At 45.9% G+C, this 22163-nt stretch overlaps 1 protein-coding gene across 1 annotated transcript in view; it reads left to right on the top strand.

Moving 5' to 3' along the window:
- Nucleotides 1-22163, top strand: part of LOC138748557 (voltage-dependent T-type calcium channel subunit alpha-1I-like) — a 283178-nt gene that overhangs the window by 128621 nt on the left and 132394 nt on the right. Inside the window, 3 exon segments of the mRNA XM_069908966.1 lie at nucleotides 9314-9469; nucleotides 14530-14620; nucleotides 16244-16437. Of these exon segments, the coding sequence (XP_069765067.1) occupies nucleotides 9314-9469; nucleotides 14530-14620; nucleotides 16244-16437 (441 nt within the window).

Genomic DNA, 22163 nt, shown 5'->3' with positions numbered 1-22163 from the left:
CTGGACACAGTGTGGAGCCTTTCCCTTACAGTGAACCTGAAGGTCTCCTTGACACCCAAGTTGCACCCAGCAGATGACTGGGGCTCCTGGATAATGACTCTAATGGTGCAGGGTACTGAATATAAAGACTTTAGACTGATGGTAATGTCACAGCTTTGAGCTGCTGTGCTATTAGGACTGGATTTTCAGTGTTACCTGAAAAGCCTGATGATAGAGTTCGATGGGCTCCCACTGTCTGTAACCGGCAATTTTCGAACCAACAACCCAAAAGCTCACCACAAAAGGCCTGCGGTCTTCCCAAACTTAAAATTCCCCCAATCATTATCCGCCGACTATAAACCCATCGTAACTAAAAGTAGGCGGTTCGGCGCCGGTGACAGGACTTTCATCCAGGCAGAGATACAGTGCTTACTCAAGGAGGGGGTCATTGAAGCCAGGACCAGCCCTGGGAGAGCGAGGTAGTGGTAGTACGGAATAGGGAAAAGAACAGGATGGTCATCGACTACAGTCAGACGATCAACAGATACACTCAATTGGATACATACTCCCTGCCATGCATCGCCGACATGGGCAACCAAATTGGCCAGTAACGGGTCTTTTCCACCTTTGACCTTAAGTCAGCATACCTCCAGCTGCCTATCTGCCCAGACAACCACCAGTATATGGTGTTAGAGGTGGATGGCCGCCTCTACCACTTCCTGCAGGTCCCCTTCGGTGTCACGAACGGCATGTCAGTCTTACAGCAGGAGATGGGTCATAGGGTGGATCAGTACGAATTGTGGGCAACTTTCCCGTACCTCAATAACATCACCATCCATGGCCACAGCCTGCAGGACCATGACGCCAATCACCAGAAATTTCTCGAAACAGCCAAGGTCCTTAACCTTACATATAATGAGGCCAAGAGCGTGTTTCAGACCGGACCCTGACCTCATGCGGCCGTACCTGAGATTCCACACAGCCTCAAGGCCCTGAAGAGGTGCCTTGGGTTCTTTTAGTATTATGCCCAGTGGGTCCCCAATTATGTGGACAAAGGCCTTCAATCGCATTAAAAGCAGATGTCGCCAAGGCCACAGCGCATACTGTGGACGATTCCACATCGTTTCAGATGGAAAGCAATGCATCAGACATCGATTGCCCTGGATGCCAGGACGGTTCTTTTTTTTTCACGTACCCTGCAGGGCCCCGAGATTCGACACTCCTTGGTCAAAATAGAGGCCCAACAGTGCCATTACCCTACCTGGTAGGAGATTCACCCTGCTGGCTAATCAACATGCAGTTGCGTTCATGTTTAACGATCAGCAGCGGGGTAAAATCAAAAATGACAAAATACTGAGGTGGAGGATTGAATTACGATATTTTGTACTGGCCGGGGCAATTTGATGAGCTGCCAGACTCCCTGTGCCAGCACACAGATTGACCGGCTACAAAACCTCCACAACGATCTCTGTCACCCCGGAGTTAACAGGTTTTTATCACTTTGTCAGATCACGCAACCTCTATTGGCAAGATCAGGTCCGTGACAAAGAACTGCCAGGTCTGCGCTGAACGCAAGCCACACTTCTACCGGCCAGACAGGGCACAATTAATTAAAGCCACCCGCCCCTCAGTAACGATTTTAAAGGACCCCTGCCCTCCACTGACCACAAGATGTATTTTTTTAACATCATTGATGAATACTCCCGTTTTCCATTTGCCTTCCCTTACTTGGACATGACAGCTGCCTCAGTCATCAAGGCCCTATGCAGCCTCTTCACTCTGTTTGGCTTCTCCAGTTATATCCACAGTGACCAGGGGCATTTTTTTAAGAGTGATGAGCTGTGCCAGTATCTGTGGCCAGAGGCATTGCCACGAGCAAGACCACTAGGCTACAAACCCTGGGGTAACAATCAAGTGGAGAGGGAGAATGCTACGGTCTGGAAGGCCATCCTCCTGGGCTTGTGATCTAAAGGCCTCCCAGTCTCATACTGGCAAGAGGTCCTCCCGGAGGCCTTCTACTCCATCAGGTCCCTTCTTTCTTTTTTTTCTTTTTTTTTTCTTCTTTGGCTTGGCTTCGCGGACGAAGATTTATGGAGGGGGTAAAAAGTCCACGTCAGCTGCAGGCTCGTTTGTGGCTGACAAGTCCGATGCGGGACAGGCAGACACGATTGCAGCGGTTGCAAGGGAAAATTGGTTGGTTGGGGTTGGGTGTTGGGTTTTTCCTCCTTTGCCTTTTGTCAGTGAGGTGGGCTCTGCGGTCTTCTTCAAAGGAGGTTGCTGCCCGCCAAACTGTGAGGCGCCAAGATGCACGGTTTGAGGCGTTATCAGCCCACTGGCGGTGGTCAATGTGGCAGGCACCAAGAGATTTCTTTAGGCAGTCCTTGTACCTTTTCTTTAGTGCACCTCTGTCACGGTGGCCAGTGGAGAGCTCGCCATATATCACGATCTTGGGAAGGCGATGGTCCTCCATTCTGGAGACGTGACCCATCCAGCGCAGCTGGATCTTCAGCAGCATGGACTCGATGCTGTCGACCTCTGCCATCTCGAGTACTTCGACGTTAGGGGTGTAAGCGCTCCAATGGATGTTGAGGATGGAGCAGAGACAACGCTGGTGGAAGCGTTCTAGGAGCCGTAGGTGGTGCCGGTAGAGGACCCATGATTCGGAGCCGAACAGGAGTGTGGGTATGACAACGGCTCTGTATACGCTTATCTTTGTGAGGTTTTTCAGTTGGTTGTTTTTCCAGACTCTTTTGTGTAGTCTTCCAAAGGCGCTATTTGCCTTGGCGAGTCTGTTGTCTATCTCATTTATGTACTGCACCTTCTATGTACTGCACAAATGCCTCACCACATGTTTCCCTTTCCCAGGAAATCTGTGACGGGGACCACACTACTAGCATGACTGACATCCCCAGGGCCCGTCCTACTCAGGAAGCATGGAACCATGTATGAACCCCTGGTCAAAAGGGTCTGCCCTCTCCATGCCAACCCCCAATATGCCTATGTGACATATCCTGACAGATACAAAGACAGCGTCTCTGTCAGGGACTTGGCTCTCTCAGCGACCTTGGAGAACCCCTCTGATCAACCTCACACCCTCCTCACTGTTGAACACACACAGTGCACCTGACCCCTGGTGCCCGGCCTCTACCCCGAGGGAGGATACACCAGTCTCATCAATGCCGACCCACCAGCACAACACTGATGAGTACATACAGGCCGCCTGAGACTGTTCAGGACCCTGCCGCTGCATCGCAGCCAGACTGCCCAAAAGACTGAACTTGTGACTTTTGGTAAACCAATTGTCTGGTCAGGCACATCCATTGCTTGGGTGTACCTGTTGCCCCTCCCCACAGGCTCCTGTATAAAGGTGACTGTTCCATAGCTCCCTCCTCAGTCGAACAGTAGGGATGCACCTTTGTTCTTAAGTGAATAAAAGCCTATTGGTTTCACACCAACAGTCTTTCGAGTAATTGATGGTGCATCAGAGTAAATGAGTGTAGGTACTTTGGCTGCAGTGTTTCAAGCTGAGCCAATGTACGGGGATCAACATATTCAATACCATTCCTGCAGATGAAGCGTTTTTGGTGGATATGTCCTGGCCAGTACATTATCTGACACTAATCTCCCAAGGATATCATTTCAGCAAAGCTCAATGTCCATTCCTCAGTTGTGTGTTCTGGTGGTTCCCACATGTCAAACTCAAATCAATTTCACGTCCACATGAGTGTGGAGGAAGTTCTGACAGAATTTGACACGAGCTCTCTGAAATGTTCAGGGTGATGATCAGGAGTAGGTGCCCTTGATGGTTCAGGTCGGCATTCTTGTCACACCATACACGTTGAGGGCAATATTCTAGACCTTTATTGACACCTGATTCCAAAGACTTATTATTTTCATTGCCAAAATATGCAGAATCTTCTCAAGACACCAAAATTCATTGTTATATGAATCCTAGCATAATGGACATCTTTGTGTTCTGTTGTTAAATGGTTGACTACCTACATTTGGAGACACAACCTCATCAGCTTGGAGAGCTTGTTCATGCACTGGTTGCAGAAGTATAACTTTCTGTGTGGCCTCAGTAATTTCTGTGGCTGCGACTGAAAAGTCATCCTCCATTCACTGAGAGGGAAAGATTGTCTTTCTCATGGCCTCCCACCGAATCACCATGTGATATTAGGGATAAAACGTTCACGTTTGCATTCTCTTTCAAAGATCATGACTCAATCTAGTGGTCATTTGGTACCAATCTAGTAGTAGGCCGCGGCGGTAGACCAGTGAGGGGGTTCTGCGGCTGAAGAACTGCTGGTGACTCGAGGCAAGGAACTTACGGAGGCTGCGGGCTGCTGGAGACTGCGGTCAGGGGACTCCCACCAGGCTGCAGACTGCCTGGAGACTGGCTCGAAACTGGCTGAAGGGGGTACCAGATATTGGACTGGGATGCGAGACAAGGCCAAAGTTGTTGAAGGATTATCGGAGGCTCATATCTGAACTCAGGTCCCCAGTGGTTTGGACTGGATTCTGTGTGGCTGTGAGGGATGTGGAAGCACTGGAGGCGAATATACAGACACTCGATAACTTGGGGTGAGGTGGGGGGGGGGGTGGATCTCTCTTGCTTCTCTCTCTATTTGATTATAAAGGGCGCTTCAGGCAATTCCTGCCGATGGCAAATCTGTCTGCCTTACTGCTGGCAAAAGGCAACTTCATGTAATATGACACTGCTTTATTATAATGACAATCAATTGAATCTTGAATCTTGAATTTTTTGATATTGTACATCTTAATGTCCTCAAGGTTACCAGGTTCAAAATAGCTTCTCATCAAATTGGAACAAGTCAAATGTATTAGTGGTTCATGGTTGGACTAAAACAGAGCTTCTCAACCTTTTTCTTTCCACTCACATCCCACTTTAAGTAATCCCTAAGCCATCGGTGCTCTGTGATTAGTAAGGGATTGCTTCAGGTGGAATGTAAGTGGGAAGTGAAGGTTGAGAATCACTGCTCTAGACTCAATTGTTACTGAAATAATTTGCTTGAGAAAAAATGTCTCTGGCCCATTTCCTTTGGAGTTCTGAAACCATGCACATCCCGAGTCAATGAGGGGACGATGAAAATAGAGGTCTTCAAACTTTTTCTTTCCACCCACATCCCATCTTAAACAATCCCTTACTAATCACAGAGCACTGAAGGCATAGGGAATACTTAACGTGGGACGTGAGTGGAAAGAAAAAAGTTGAGAACCACCCGACTAAAAGGTCTTCTTAATAGAAAGTGGTGAAACTTTTTCACCTAATAAATCATGGCTAGCTTTTCTATCTGTTTACAATTCCATCTGTTTCACTTTAGAGTGAGAGAAGGAAATATAATTTGCCCTTGATGTCCATTTTTTAACTGAAAGGAGTACCGAAATAAAACAGTGGCATTACTACCAAACTTTACCCTGCTCCTTGTGTCGTGATGGGCTTCTAGGGGCTCACTGCTCCAACTCTGCTTGTACAGATTGCTCTCTGTTTATTCTCAGTACATCCCCATTTTTCGTTTTTCTTGGGCAGCAGTTCCAATTGTTTTAACCCCATTCCAAATCGGGTAAACATCTGGAGTTAAACTCCACTGTACCCAACAGCTCTGTAATGCTTAGAACATAGAACATTACAGCACAGTACAGACCCTTTGGCCCACGATGTTTTGTTGACCTCGATATTCTGACAAAAAAAAGAAAAAAACTAAACCCTTCCTATCTTGTACCCTCTGTTTTCATTGCGTCCATGTGCCTGTCTAAGCGTCTCTTAAGTGCCCCTATTGTTTCAGCCTCCACCACCCCTGGCAAGGCAATCCACACTCTGTGCATAAAAACAACCTGCTCCTGATGTCTCTCATAAACCTTCCTCGCTTCACTTTATCTGGCAGTTGCTATTTCCCTCCATGGGGAGAAGTTACTAACTGCCCATCTTATCTAGAATCTTAAATCTCTATCTAGTCTCCTCTCATCCTTCTTACTCCAAAATGAAAGGTCCCAGCTCTGCTAACCTTGCCTCATAAGACTTATTTTCCAATCCAAGCCCCATCATAGCTTCGACATCCTTTCTGTAATGAGGTGACCAGAGTTGAACGTAACACTCTAAAGTGTGGTCTCAGCACATGGCCGCAACATGATCTCTTAACTCTTTAACCCAATCCCCCAACTAATGAAGCCCAGCGTCCCATAGGCCTTCTTAACTATCTTATCAACTTGAGGGATCTATGGATTTAGACCCCAAGGTCCCTCTATTTCTACACACTGTTCAGTGAATTACCATTAACCCTCTACTCAGCCTTCTGGTTTGCCTTCCAAAATGTCTCACATTATCCGGATTGAACTCCATCTACTACTTCGCTGCCCAAATCTGCATCCTGTCTCTATCCTCTTGTAACCTTTGACCACCTTCAGCTCCATCTACCATCTCCTCCAACCTCCATATCACCTGCAGACTTGCTGACCCAGCCTTCCGGTTCTTCATCTAGGCCATTTATAAAAATAAAATCACAAAGAGCAGGGGCCCCAGGGCAGATCCCTGCAGAACTCCACTAGTCACTGACCTCCAGTCGGAATACTTGCCCCTTCATCTTGAAAATGGTTTTTAACTTTTCCCCTGGCAGGTTGTAACCTTCAGCCCCAGAGAGAAAGCTTTATAAATGATGTGGTGATGTAACTGTTTCAAAACCTTTTTCAAAAATTGTCTTCTTCCAATTGTGACAACAGTGAGAACATCAGTCTGGTTTCTTTGGAAATGGTCCATGTCCTGTGAGTTCTTGGCTATTTGTTCCAAATGGGAATTTTTCTTTCAAAGACCGCAATGCGCATTGATAGGAGGGTAATGGTGACATTTAATTGAGTGGAGACAGATGACAAGTTTACCTTTATGAAGAACTCGAGTCCTGCCAATTCTGAAGGGCTTGTTTCTCAGTCTGGAGAATCTAAAACTGAGGGCGGATTCTGCAGAGAAGGGATTTATTGTCAGAGAACATACATGACATCACATGCAACCCTGAGAGTCCTTTCTCCTGCGGGTGTGGCAGAATTACCGCTAATTGGTAGAGCAAAAAAAATGTACGCTGTGTAGACATGTAAACAAATAAAGAAATGTAAACAAACTGACTGCAATACAGAGAAAAAAAAACCAAAAGTAAGTGTCCTCCAATAAGTCCCTGATTGAGTTTGTTGTTGAAAGGTCTGATGGTGGAGGGGTAGTGGCTTTTACTGAAGCTGGTGGTGTGCATATTATGGCGCCGATACCTCTCTCCTGATGGAAGCAGCAAGAGTAAGGCATGTGCTGAGTGGGTGTGGATCCTTAATAACTACTGCTGTTCTCCAATAGCAGTGTTCCCTGTAGATGTAGATGTACTCAGTAGTGGGGAGCCTGTGATGTCCTGGACTTTTGCAGGGCTTTACGCTCAGGGGTGTTCTTGTACCAGACTGTGATGCAGCCGGTCAGCACATTTTCCACCACACCTCTGTAGAAATTTGCCAGGCGCCCCGTTACCTAGAGGAATGTGAATCTGGATTCTCTAATGAAGGAGGCTGGGGTATATATTCAAAGCTGAAATCAATAGATATTCTTTCAGACATAGGGGACAATGGACTCAAGTGATTGGATCAGCCATGATTTTATTAACTGAAGGAGCAGATCAGTGGGAAGTCTATGGCCATAACAGAGGAAACAGAAAGAGTGTACCATCTTGACTCTGCCTCCCCATTCAATAAGATCATGGCTGATCCCACCTTGGTCTCAACCATTTCCAACTCTCTCCTTATATGACCATTGTTATTCAAGTGTCAGTCACTGTCTTGAAGATTTTCATGGACTCTGCTTCCCGAATGGAAACTCCAAAGAATCATTGTCCTCTCCTCAATTGTGTGATCTGCTGTTGTCCAGGATCCTACATGTTGAATTTGAATCAATTCCCAGTCCACTTGAGAGTGGAGAAAGTTGTTGCCTTTCTCACAAAATTTGGCACGTGCTCTCTGAAATGTTCAGGGTGGTTATCAGTAGCAGGTGTCCTTGATGAATTGAGGGCAAACTTCCACATCTCTATCCTTGGATTTCTACAGCCCAGCACATCAAGAACATCTATAGGAAATGCTGCCGTGGGAGAGCAGCAGAAATCATCAAGGATTCACATCACCCACCACACACTCTGTTCTCGCTGCTGCCATCAGGAAAGAGGTATCGGTGCCACCGGACTCGCACCTCCAAGTTCAGGAACAGCTGCTACCCCTCCACCATCAGTCTCCTCAAAAAAACATTTCAGTTCTGCATCACACTCCCACACTCACTTGTCTGTCCATGGCCTTATGTATTATCCCACCAAGACCACCCGTAAAACAGAGGAACAGTGCCTGATTTTCTGTCCGGGTGCTCTCCAGCCAGATGGCATTAACATCAACTCTCTCAGTTTCTGCTAACCTACTCTCCGTTCCCCCCCTCCCTTCCCTTCCCCCTGTCAGCTCTCCACCTCCTCCCTTCTCTATTCCCTTGGCCATCCCTCCTCCCCTTGATTGCTGCTGTCCCCTCCCTCCCTTCTCCACCTATCACCCCTTGCCTTTGCGACCACCCCTCCCCCCCTTATCCTTTTATTCAGATGCCTGATGACATTCTGCTCATGCCTTGACAAAGGGCTCAACCCCGAAACGTCGGTGATGTATTTTTACCTTTGCTACATGAAGGATATGGTTTGACCTGCTAAGTTTCTCCAGCTTTGTGCTTTTACTTTAACCGTGGTGTCTGCGGACTTTCATGTTTTACATCTCCTCAACAACAAACTCAATCAGAGACTCATTTAAGGACTCTTGCTTTGCGCATTATTCAATATTTATTTTTGTATTCCACGGTTTGTTTACATTCTTTCTTTCTTTGCATTTCTCTCTCTGTTTAGGCAACTCAGTCCATATACCCATCACTCCGTGCGCGAAGAAGATGCCCCTCAGGGCCCTTTAAAATCCTTTCCCCCCCTCTCTCACCTTAAATCTGAATCGTCTACTTTTCCTGAGTACAATTCTTTTTTTTTGCACAGTCGATAATTAGAAATTCCCGGCCCGCAGGGAAAAGGACCTCAGGGTTATATGTGCTGGCAGGAATGCACTCTGACAATAAACCTGAACTTTGAACTACCTGCCACCTCATCCAATCTTTGCTTTTATTTTGAAATTCTCTCATCAAGAAATTAACAGATAACTGACCTGCTCACCCTGAGTGCAAGGTAAAAAACCTCTTGTGGTGTGTAAATGATGTTGCGTGAGCAATGATAAACCTTTCTTTTAACCAACTCTCCACCGCTGACTGTTCCCTCCTACACAGATTCTGACCCAGGAGGACTGGAACGTAGTGCTTTATAACGGGATGGCTTCTACTTCGCCCTGGGCTGCTTTGTACTTTGTTGCCCTGATGACATTTGGTAACTACGTCCTCTTCAACCTTTTGGTCGCCATCTTGGTGGAGGGATTCCAGGCAGAGGTGAGAGTTTGCCGTCTTTTGTCCCTTCGCTGTTGCAATTAGAAGTTACAATTCCCGTTCCATGGACTGGGTGGGCACACAATATTGGGTGGGGGGGATGGGACCACATAGTTCCATGAAAGTGGCCACTCAGGAAGATAGGCTGACGAAGAGGGCATTCGGCACGCTTACCTTCGCCAATCAGGAGCAGGGATGCCATGATGCCAGTGTGCAGGATGTTGACAAAATTGCATTTGGAGTACTGTGTTTTGTTTTGGTCACCTATCTGTAGGAGAGCTGGGAAAGATTCAGGAGAATGTCGCCGGGGGCTTAGATGGATGAAGATATTTCACCCTAGAGGATATGAGGCAGAGGGGTGGCCTCACAGATGTCAATAAAATCATGAGGTGCATAGATGAGGTAAATAGATTTAAGGTGAGGGGGGAAGGATTTAAAAGGGCCCAGAGGGGCATCTTCTTTGCACACAGAGTGATGGGTATATGGAATGAGACAACTGTTAAATTCAAAGGCAATTGGGAAAGTACAGCAAAATCCCTGTTATCCAGAATTCAAACAACCAGCAACGTCCACCCCCTTTGCTAACTGTGCTTGCCCTCACTTAAAGCTCAGGTGAGAAGTTGAGGGATAGAGATTTGTAATAGACATGGGAGATGCTGGGAAATCAACGTCAGGCTACATTTCTACAAAAGTTTAGAGCTCGAGGTCGAAATTATTGTCAGAACTGGGAAACAGAGATAACAAAGGGCAAGGAAGCTTGGTTGAGATGCAGAGAGCGAAGGGAATGTTGGGCAGAGTACAGCCAAACGGGGTAGACATCTTGGTCTGCATGGACCATTTAGACCTACTTCTATGCCATAACTCTACGAATACTTCTAAAATGTTGAAGCCAGGGTTGCCTTGAGGGTAAGATACAAAAGAGGTTATCTGGCTATTGGATCACTAAGAGGAGGTAATCAGGGAATTGGGCCTTTATTCATAAAAGACAGTGGGAAAGCGAGAACACAGACCAAGAAATGCAAGACTTGTCAAATCTCATGCCATGCTAATGAAGAAAGAGAAATATGGGATATGAGTACAGGACCTTCAGCCCACGCTATTAAAACCTACTCCACAACAACCGAATCCTTCCAGCCTATAATTCTTCATTATTTTTTCAAGTATGTGCCTATCTAAAAGATGTTTGAATGTCCCCATTGTATCAGCCCCTGGCAATGGATTCCAGGCATCCACCACTCTTTGTGTAAAAAACTTACCTGTTATGTCTCCCCTAAACTTTCCTCCACTCACCTTAAGCAGACGTCCTTTGGTATTTGCTACAGTTGTCCTATGAAAGATGTGCGGGCTGTCCACCTTCATAATCTTCTATTTTAAGTCACATCTCATCCTCTGTTGCTCCAAAGAACCATTGAACCATAGACCATTACAGCTCAGAAAGCAGGCCCTTTGGCCTTTCTAGTCTGTGCCAAACCAATATTCTGCCTAGTCCCACTGACCTATACCAGTTGATAGCCCTCCATACCTCTCCTATCCATCTACCTGCCCAAATTTTCTTAAATGTTTAAATTAAGCCTGCAGTCACCACCTTAACTTGATCCCACACACCCATCGTTCTTTGTATGCAGATGTTCCCCCTCCTGTACCCCTAAAAATTTTCCTCTTTCACCCTTAACCCATGTCCTCTGGTTTGCATCTCACCTACCCTCAGTGGAAAAAGCCAAGTTGCCTATAGCTCTCATAATTTTGTGTATCAAATCTCCCCTCAAAGAGAAATGCCCAAGCTCTGTCAACCTTGGTTTAAGGAAAAAAAATCGAGTCAACGTCACAGGTATTCTAAATACAGACCATGGTGGAGATTAGTCCTTGGTTGCTTTTCCGAACCCACAGTGAATTTAGTGTTCAAGCATCCTACACCATTTCTGAAATTTGGTTCGGAGAGCTTAGAAGTTTGGTTCTTCCAAATTGGGACAACTTTATTTTCCACCTTGGAGTATCCAAACTCACCGGAAAACCCAGAAAAAGGAAAAGGAAGCTGCTCTTGTTCCTTTTACAAGCTCAAGACACTCCACAATGCTTTATTGCCAAGAAAAATCCCTTTGAAATATTGACGTGTGTATTTTTTTAATAATTTGTTGCCTGGGTATGGGTTTCATAGGAAGGACCAGCATTTATTCTCCATTCCTCATTTCTTCTGTTATGAACCCAAAGGACCCCAAAACCCTGCAGCAATAGGCATTCACCAAGACAAGTAGTGACTTAAACAAAAATTGTTTTTAATTATCTTTAAACATGAAAACAGAACTTTAACTTATCTCTATTAACTTAACTAACCATAACCCCCTTCTAATTCTAAGCACACGTATATGTAATGTGTGTGTAAATTTAAGAAAAGTTCTTTGGTTCACAGTCCAATCTCACTTCTCATTCTTCCAAGTTCACTGGTTGTAGGCAATTCTTATACTGTGCACAGAATTTAACATATATAAAGTTGCTCAAAAGGTAAATGTTTACTGCTCAGGAAGGTTCTTGTGGGGTTTGCAGAGAGAGATTTGTTGTTCCAGGATTTCTACAACTGAGGTACCGCTGATGAAACTTGCCCCATCAGGGTTCTCCAGATGATAACCTCTTTCTTTCAGGCTACCACAAAGTATCTTTTGTTTCTCTTATTCCAAGAGAAACATTAGACAGATAGCACTTCCAGCCATCCGCCACTTTGGAGCTTTTCTTCAGTTCCAACAAGCTTCCTGCCTTGCACTGTTCAGCTGCTTTCAGTGTCACACACTCTGGCTGAGAGAGCTTGTTTCACCTCTTTCTCTCTCTCTCCAACTGAGACTGCTAGAAAGCCCATGTAACTCTCTCACTTGCCACAAAACCCCCACCTTCTTTAGCAAACCATGGTTTGCTCCCATCTGTTGCTTTATGTTAACAAAACCCAGGCATGACCTTTCTGTGAGCACTCTGTAGATACTTGCAAACAGCCAGAGCGTCTCCAATCCAAAACAATGGTGTATTAATTTCATGATATCATTTAAATTTGCACCTATTTGTGAAATGTGCATCGCATTCTCCATAGTTTCTGTAAAGTTACTGAATATTAATTATTCACTATTTCAAATGAGATCTGTTTTTAAATGTGTGTATGTATGTACCTACTCTAATTTTACCAACCTCTCCCAATATTTATCTACATTACACTCCTTACCTGGACCCTTTCAGTAGGTAGTTGTCCAATCATACTTGCCATTCCAATATCAGACCAGAGAGGGTGAAGCTTACAGATTTCTTTCCCATGTAGGTTTTTCTGAGTTTTAAGATCAAATTATGATCTTTTTTTTCCAAATCCCTGATTTATTTATTTATATTTTAAATTTAGATGTACACAGGTGTGCAGGAGCCTCAGCACCTGTTTACATCTAAATTTAAAATATATATACCTCCTTCTCACCAATTTTGGTGAGCTCTGGACCTAACAAATTAGCCCTGCACCACCAGACATCCAGCACAGTAACAGGCCATTTCAGCCCACAAGCCTGTGCTGCCCCAATGACGTCCAATTGACATACAATCCCTGCTAGGTTTGTTGAACGGTGGGAGGAAACCAGAAACCCCACGCAGACACGGGGAGAATGTAAAGGATCCTTACAGACGGCATGGGATTTGAAGCCCACATCCCAATCGCTGGCGCTGTAACAGCAGTGCGCTAACTGCTGAACCCACTGTGTCGCCCCTGGGAATAAATCTTACGGCTTCCGTAGTAAGATTTGAACTTAGTCCAGGCTCCCAATGCACATCTTAATGTTATAAATGAGGTGGCCAGCTGGCACACAAGATTTAGAAAACAGCAGTGAGATGATGCCGTTGGCTCCAAAGGTGTGGATTGAGGGACAATTTTGATGACCAGAGGATGTGGAGAAAAGGGAGGGATGTCACAGATCAGGCATGATCTCGCTGAATGGCTGGATGGGCTTCAAAGCCTCTTCCTGTTGTTAAGTGTATATTTTCTTGTGAATAATGGGCGGTGTTGGCGCACAGCCCACTGGATAAACCGACAATGACAAACCTTGGGAAGGGTTGAGCTACTCTGTTGGACAGTGGTATTGGAACTTTGTATCGCATGAGGCCCTTTCAAACTGCCATGTAAAATGGGGTTAAATGGCCAATTTGTCCAGTTAGGGCCCCAGTTACACGGCAGTTAGAAAGGGTCCAACCTGGTCCATCCCGCTGGAACCCAACCGGGTCCCTGACCTACCTCAGATGTAGTCAAGGAACCCAATTAAGCTTTCCCAGGTCAATTTGAACAGGGGCCAACCCGCTTATTCTGGTGACGTAAGCGCTTGCACGCGTGCGTCACCGGGCAAACAGTATCTGAACATCCAGTAGTGAGTACGTGAAGCATCTTTCCGGGTTGATGATTTAATGGGTCGATCCCCCTGCAATTTCAAAGGTGCTTCCAGCCCCTTTGCCCCAGTAATCGCACCTGGGTCCCAGGTTGGCAACCCAGGTGCTGCAATTTAAAAGGGGCTATTGCCCGGCTGGGCATTAGGGTTAGGGTTAGGCTGTCAATGTGCTACTTAGTTTTCCTTCTTGGAGGTTTTGTGTCACTGTAAACTGCTTCCTTTTGTTGGCCCATACTTTCATTACCCTGGACCTGTTCCTGGTTCTTAATGGAATCAGTTCCTTTCTCCTCTCCCTCTCTTTGGTTGTCACATGTCCTTCCCCCCCTCTGTTCAATTAGTGACTTTATTTCTGTTCTTTAATTAGCCCTCAGTAGTTGGAGTTCTGCGCCCCCTCTTGGTAGAGGGGAAAGAGTGGGCTCTGTACTGCGTTTACGTCCTGTGTTTCAAGTGGGTGATCATTCACATTTTTGGATTTGGGATCGAGATTAGGGGAGCAGTTACGGTCGGTGCTCAGGTTAGGGTTAGGTTTAGGGTCCAGATTAGGTTTAGGGTTCAGGTTATATCATCTTTTTAAACTGTCTGACCAAGATTTCAAAACTGACTATGTGTGATCTACCTTGCCAAAAATGACATGCTTAAACTTCCCCCTTGTGCATACATCTGCAGGGGAATGCCAACAAGTGGGACTCTGAGGAAGAACGAACATCAACTAACTTTGAAGAATGTGAAAAGATGAAAGAAATGCCCTATTTATCAGGTAACAGACCTCGACCCCTCTTCACTAAAGCAGGGACTTGCCTGCTCACAAAAGGGTTCATAGTTATTGAGGATTGAGTGGAGGAGATAGGAGGAAATTCTTGCCAGTGGGATTGGTAGCACCGGACAACAAAGATTTTGCTTCCTGAACACTTTTGGATGTATCTTATAGATTTTGGGCACCTGATCACCAAATTCACCTTAAAATCTTCCTGTCACCTACCTTGTTTTTAGATGCAACCTATTTTTGTGACTTCCTGTCATAGTTTAAGTTGACTTCAAGCTGACAAAACCATGAAGTGCAACGTGTCATTGAAAATTCATTTTCTGCATTCGCACGTGGACTGATCTTGGTGCTGTCAGTGACGAACATGGTAAAAGGTTTCACCAGGACTTTGCGACCGTGGAAAAGCAGTATCAGGACAATTGGAATCCATCAGTGCCGGCCAACTGTTGTTGGACACTGACACAAGAGGCATCAGATGCTGAGTACAAACAAAAATCAGCGGCAAAACTTTTTTAGGTCAGTTGAACTAACGCAATGTGTCAGAGACATGATGCGATTAAACATGCTCAATTCAATAAAAGTGAATGCTTCTCCAACTTCCTATGTGATGCAGCAAATCGAAATTATATTTGTGTTCAGCTTGAAGTCGTCTATCATAATCCCTAAGTGTTTTTCAGGAAGCTAACCTCTTGCAAAACATTGTTGTCCAGTGTAATCAAAGGATAGAGATTGAAGTTATCTAGAAAGGAGAGTGGAAATTGATTCAATAGGAACTCTCAAATGGTAATGAGGGGGGATGTGGGGGAATAGATATAGAAGTGTCTCACCATTTGACCTCCTGTGCGTTTTTGCATTGGCTGCATACAGACCAAGCACTGGGACTGAGAGAAACATGATAGGCTGCGGTTGCTGTGATTGTAGTAAAAACACTGAAATACTGAAGGAACTCAGCTGTTTATTTCTACAGGAGACAAAGATATATCGCCGATGTTTCGGGCCTGAGCCCCTCTTCAAGGAAATATCAGAAAAGGTAGAAGCAGGATGTATCAGAATATCTCAGGATTCAAACAATGGGGGAGGAATTCAGACCAACAAAAGGATGTGATCAGGGACTAGGTCTGTACAAAAGAAGACAGGGAATGGAAAGACGATGGGGGAAGAAGGGGATAGGGGGGTACTTAACGAAGGCCAGAGAAGTTGATATTAGTGCCATCCAGTTGGAGGGGGCCTGGATGGAAGATGTTGTTCCTCCAATTTACAGGTGGTCTCCGTCTGGCAGTGCATGAGACTATGGACAGACATTTCGGCAAGAGAATGGGATGGAAAATTGAAATGGGTGGCCACGAGTAGAGCCATGCTATTGCTGTAGACAGAGCCGAGGTGCTCAACAAAGTCTGCATCCAGTCTCTCCGATGTAGCGGAGACCACAGCAGGAGGACTGGATGCAGTAGATGACCCCTGCAGATTCACAAGTGAGAATGCACTGGGGCTGTTCCACTCGCAAAGTTCCAGGTTAAGAGACAGATTGGATGGTTGTGGTTCATTCCGGCTTGGATCTGCTACTGGCACAGTAGAGTTCCTGAGCAGTGTCTAACCCTAGCTATGTTGTGGATTCAGAGGTGAAAGGATGTTCTGTGGTGATGACCCCCAACGGGCACCTGGACTTGGCTTCCCAGAACCAATCTATAGGATCAGGAATCGTCAACTCGTCAAGGATTTCACTGCAGTCTGAAAACCTCCAAAGCTTCACGGGGTCAAGGAAGAGCATCATGACATCACTGACGAGGGTCAACTTTGACCAGAAATCATTGGTAAGAATCGCACGGTGTAACTGGGGGGCATTCAAAATATAGGGCTGAGGTGCGGTGCTGAAGCTAATGGAGGTGGCAGTCCTGCAGATTGAAGTGGAAGATGGCACACTTACCAGTCAACTTCTGAGCCATGGTTCAGTGTTGAACTGAGGTAAGAGGTACTCAGTAGGACAGGAAGCATGATAGAACATAATCATTCATTGAGATCACGGCTGATCTGAGGATTGGCTCATCTCCACCAACCTGCCTTTTCCCCACATCCCCCTATCCCGACTATGTAAAAATCTATCAAACCTTGTCTTAAATATATTTACTGAGGTCGCCTCCACTACTTCACTGGGCAACAAATTACATAGATTCATCACCCTCTGGGAAAAGCAGTTCCTCCTCATCTCCATCCTAAATCTACTACCCTAGATCTTGAAACTATGCCCCCTAGTTGTCGTCTCTCCTTTGATAGGTTTTATATGTTTCTATCAGATCCCCTCTCATTCTTCTGAATTCCAGTGAGTATAGTCCCAGATGATCCAATCTCTCCTCAGAGGCGAACCCCCCCTTGTCACTGGAATCAACCTGGTGAACCTCCTCTGCTGAGCTGAGGTCCAGTCTCTGCCCTCAGTAAAAAATTCCATGGAGATCTTTTGAAGGGGAGCTGGTGAGAGGTTGCCAGGTTACCTCAAAATCCCTCATTCCACATCGCAGCAACAAATGATGACGTTGCTCCCTGTGGGATCATGCTGTGCGCTAAAAAGAAATTGGATGGCCAATTTTCCTGTGTTACAATCGCAGCTTTTCTTTGGCCATGTGAACTCCCTGCAGTGTGATCTGGCTACAAACCATCCCCCCCCCCCCCACCATCACCCTGGCTGTCGTCTCTGCTGCCCTCGGTGAGAAGGTACAGAAGCTCAAAGTCAAACACCTCCACATAGCTCTAGCTCTTCCTGCATTACCCTCAGTGCTTCAAGACCACCAGGGATCTGTCTGCATGCCTGAATCCATACATTCTATGTGCAACGATTTCCTTCTAATTGTGTCTATGTACCATTATTTATTTATTTCTTGATATGTTACGACGTTAAGTTTCTCTTTTGATGCGTTGTTCTGTGGTTTAATGTACCTGGGAAACGGCCGCATGCAAGACTTGCATCAATACATTGTGCTCACATGCGGACACTAAACTTTATTCAATGTCCTGAAAACTACAATAGGAATAGAACTTAAATTGCAAAAAGTGCTGGAGAAACTCAGCAGGTCACTCAACATTCTTTATGGTAGCCCATCATTGAGGTATGAGAAAAAGTCGTCAGGAGAGGGAGATGGGAGGAAGGGGCAGGAGAGAGAGATGTGATGGGGGGGTGGGGGAAAGGACGTAGCTCTCTGAATGGCAGAGGTGGGGAGCTTGAGGGGGAGGGGAAAAGAGGGAAAAAGGAGAGAGACTTGGGAAGGGGCCTAACAGAAACTGGAGAGGTCGATGTGAATGTCGTCTGGATGTAATGCGCTCAGACGGGATGAACCACAGACACTCCCTCACTTTGTCTTTTTCTTTTACTACATTTAATTTTTTTTTAACGTGGTTTACAAGGAGTTGCCTGGTTTAGGGAACACGCCTTGTGAAAACAGGTCGAGTGAACTAGGTGGCGGAGGAGGGAGGGGTGACCTGATGGAGGTGACTAAGCTGATGAGGGGCATTGGTCGTGTGGTTTGTCAGAGGCTTTTTTCCCAGGGCTGAAATTGTAGTCACAAGAGGACACGAGTTTAAGGTACTGGGGTAGGTAAAGAGGAGATGACAGGTTTTTCTGCGCAGTAATGGGTGTGTGGAATGGACTGTTGGCAACGGTACGGGAGGCGGTTATGTTAGGGTCCTTTAAGAGACTTTTGGATAGGTACATGGGAGCTTAGAAAAATAGAGTGCTATGGATAAGCCTAGTCATTTCTAAAGTAGGGACATGTTCGGCACAACTTTGTGGGCCGAAGGGCCTGTATGGTGCTATGTTTCTAGAAATGTTGGACTGTGATGCTGCCACAAAGCAATAAATTTAGATTCTGATATAGGAGCAAAAGTTGGTCATTCCACCCAGCAAGTCCGCACGGCCATTCCGTCGAGCTGCTCTGTTCTCCCACTCAGCCCCACTGCCCTGCTTTCTCCCTGTAACCTTTGAATACCTGACTATTCAGATCATCATCAATCTCTGCCTTAAATACACCCAATGACCCAGCCTCTACAGCCGCCCGTAGTAGCAACTTTCAGCGGTTCAAGACTCTCTGGCTAAAGAAGTTCCTCAGCATCTTTGTTTTGAATGGGTGTCCTTCAATCCTGTTGTCCTTAACTCCCCAACCACGGCAAACGATTTAGCCATAGCTCATCTATCCAGACCTTTCAACACTCAAAATGTTTCTGACAGGTTCCCCCTCATTCTTCTGCACTCCAGTCCAAGAGCTGTCAAGCGTTTCTCGTACGCTAATCCCTTAATTCCAGGATTCGTTGTTGTGAATCTTATCTGAACCCTCTCCAATGCCAGGTCATTCCTTTCTTAAGGAGGCCAAAACTGAACCCCGTCGCCTGCCTGCTTTTTGTTCCAACCTTGACAGAACCCAGACATTACAGCACAGTACAGGCCCTTCAGCCCTCAATGTTGTGCCAACCTATATGTTAACACCAAAAAATATATGAAACCCTTCCTACCTCGTAACCCTCTATTTTTCTTTCATCCCTATGCCTGTCTAGGAATCTCTTAAATGCCCCCTAATGTTCCAGTCTCCACCACCATCCCTGGCAAGGCATTCCAGGCCCCCACAACTCTCTGTGTAAAAACTTTACCTTTGATGTCTCCCTGAAATGTTCCCCCCTTCAATTTGTAGAATGTCCCCTGTTGTTTTCTGATCCTGGGGAAAAAGGCATTGGGTATGCACATTATCTAGACCTCTCAGAGTTTTGTAGACCTCTACTAAGTCTCCTCTCAAGGGATCTGGCCCAAAACATTGGTACTGCATGACCTTCTAAGTTTCTCCAGAATGTTTGAATACTGCGCTTCTCAAATTACAGACAGAGAGGATGCATGACATCAGAGTACAGAGTACATACATGACATTTCAGATTTATTGTCAGAGTACACACATGATCTCACATACAACCCTATGGGCCAGGCAGAATTGCCATTTATTGGTAGTAAAAAAAATAAACACAGTGTAAACATGTACGCAAACAAACAACTGTAAACAGATAACGAATGTAAACAAACTGACTGTGCAATAGAGAGAGAATAAAATAATCAATAAAGTCCAAAAGTAAGAGACCTTAAATGAGTCCCTGATTGAGTTTGTCGTTGAGGAGCCTGATGGTGGAGGGGTAGCGGCTGTTCCTGAACCTGAACCTGGTGGTTCTTTCCTGATGGCAGCAGTGAGAACAGAGCGTGTGCTGGGTGGTGAAGGTCTTTGAAGATTGCTGCTGCTCTCCGACGACTGCATTCCCCATAGATGTTCTTAATAGTGGGGAGTCTGTGTTGTCCTGGGCTGTGTCCACTACCATTGGAGGGGTTTTCTTTCAGGGGTATTGGTGTCCCCACACCAGACCTTAATGCAGCCAGTCAGCACACTTTCCACTACACATCTATAGAAATTTGCCAGGGTTTCCAATGTCATACCGAACCTCCGCAAACTCCAGAAGAAGTAGAGGTGCTGACATGCTTTCTTCACGATGCCATTGGTGTGTTGGGTCCAGAAAAGTTCCTCCGAGATAATGACTCCCAAGAACTTAAATCTGCTCACCCTCTCCACCTCTGATCCCCCAGTGACCACTGGATTGTCCACCTTCCTAAAGTCAACAATCAGCTCCTTAGTTTTGGTGACATTGAGTGCAAGTTTGTCGTTGGTGCACCATTCAGCCAAGTTTTCAATCTCCCTCCTGTACGCTGACTCATCCCCCTTCCTTTATACAACCCACTACTGCCAAGCAAATTCGTCCATGGTGTTCTTGTCATACCGAGCCACACACTTGAGGGTGTAAAGTGAGTAGAGCAGGGGGCTAAGAATACAGTCCTGTGGTGCTCCGGTACTAATGGAGATTGTGGAGAAGAAGTTCTTACCGATCTTCACCGATCTGGAGGTGAGGAAAACCAGGATCCAATGGGGTGTTAATTCAATGGGGTGTTGAGTCCCAGGTCTTGGAGTCTGCTGATCAGTTTTGAGGAGTAGATGGTGTTAAATGCCACACTGTAGTGAATAAAGAGCAATGCCTATGTTGGTCCTATTAGCTGGGTTTCTGCTTGTAATTAATGTGACAGGGTTGGGTGGGGGGGTGTTAGACAAATTATTACCATTTATCGTTATACACTGCAGGCACTTATTGCTCCTGGTACTTTAGTGGTGAAGAGTACTTAAAATAATAAATGCTTATTATTGATGGCACTTACAGTCAGAATACTCATGTGAAGCTTAAACTCTCCAATAACTAAGTGAGTGTTTAATATTTCAACTCAATTCTCAGCTGGCAGGACGAGAATATAAGCCAGATTCATCCTTGATGGGTGTAATGAAACCTATCGGTGTCAATGCATGACCCAGTTTGGGTGACCAGTTGGGCTTCCCCATCAAGGCTCAGGCCACCTTGAAGGAAGGGGCTCGGGAACAATTCCTCACTCCCGCACCCCCCCCCCCCCATTTCTGAAGGCAGGTGACGGGATTGGGGTAGGAACATAGGAATATAGGAAGTAGGAACAGGAGTAGGCCAAAAATGGCCCATCGAGCCTGCTCCGCCATTCAATACGATCATGGCTGATCTAATTTATGACCTAACTCCACCTATCTGCCTTCTCCCCATATCCCCTAATTCCTCTATCATGTAAAAATTTATCTAACCGAATTTTAAATATGTTTAATGAGGCAGCCTCAACCACTCCCCTGGTTAGAGAATTCCAAACATTCACTACTCTCTGGAAAAAAAACTATATTTCCTCGTCTCTGTCCTAAATCTACTCCCCCGAATCTTGAGCTTGTGTCCGCGTGTTCGAGCAGCCTGAGCAAGGAACTTGACTTTACGAGGCTGGCTAAAGGACTTGGAGAGGGAATAGGAAAGCGAGGTTTCAACTTCCGCCAGCCAGTGGAAACCAAGTTAATTAATTAAGATAACCTGACAGGAACTTCTCCTAATTTTAATCTGCAGGGAATGACAAGCAGGAGAGACGGTCAAACTTTTGCTCAAACAAATGGATTATTACAAGGGCCTGCGCAGGGGAATTAGCAGGGGCCGGCAGTTTAATTGGCCACTGAGAATCACCCCTAGTGCGGGTGAGTGGTAGAATCTAGGGGCACGGAGGGTGTCAGTGGAAAGTTCCTCAGATGTTTGACACCAGAAACCTGGCAAATTTTGACAGAGGTGTGGTGGGAAGTCTGCTGACCAGCTGCATCGCGGTCTGGTATGGGCTCATCAATACCTCTGAGCATAAAGCCCTGCAAAGGGTAGTGGTCACAGCCCAGGATATCACAGGCAAAACCCTTCCAGGGATCAAGAACGTCTACGGGGATCATTGCTGTCGGAGAGCAGCAACAATCATCAAAGACCTATCACCCAGCACACGCTCTGTTCTCGCTGCTGCCGTCAGGAAAGAGGTATCGGTGCCACAAGACTCGCACCACCAGGTTCAGGAACAGCAGCTCCCCCTCCACCATCAGACTCCTCGACGACAAACTCAATCAGGGACTCATTTACGGACTCTTACTTGTTCACCTTA

This window comes from Narcine bancroftii, chromosome 13, assembly GCF_036971445.1.
Source record: "Narcine bancroftii isolate sNarBan1 chromosome 13, sNarBan1.hap1, whole genome shotgun sequence".
In the NCBI taxonomy this organism is placed as follows: Eukaryota; Metazoa; Chordata; class Chondrichthyes; order Torpediniformes; family Narcinidae; genus Narcine; species Narcine bancroftii.
The sequence above is the reverse complement of the archived record's forward strand: the minus strand, read 5'-3'. Positions and strand labels throughout refer to the sequence as shown.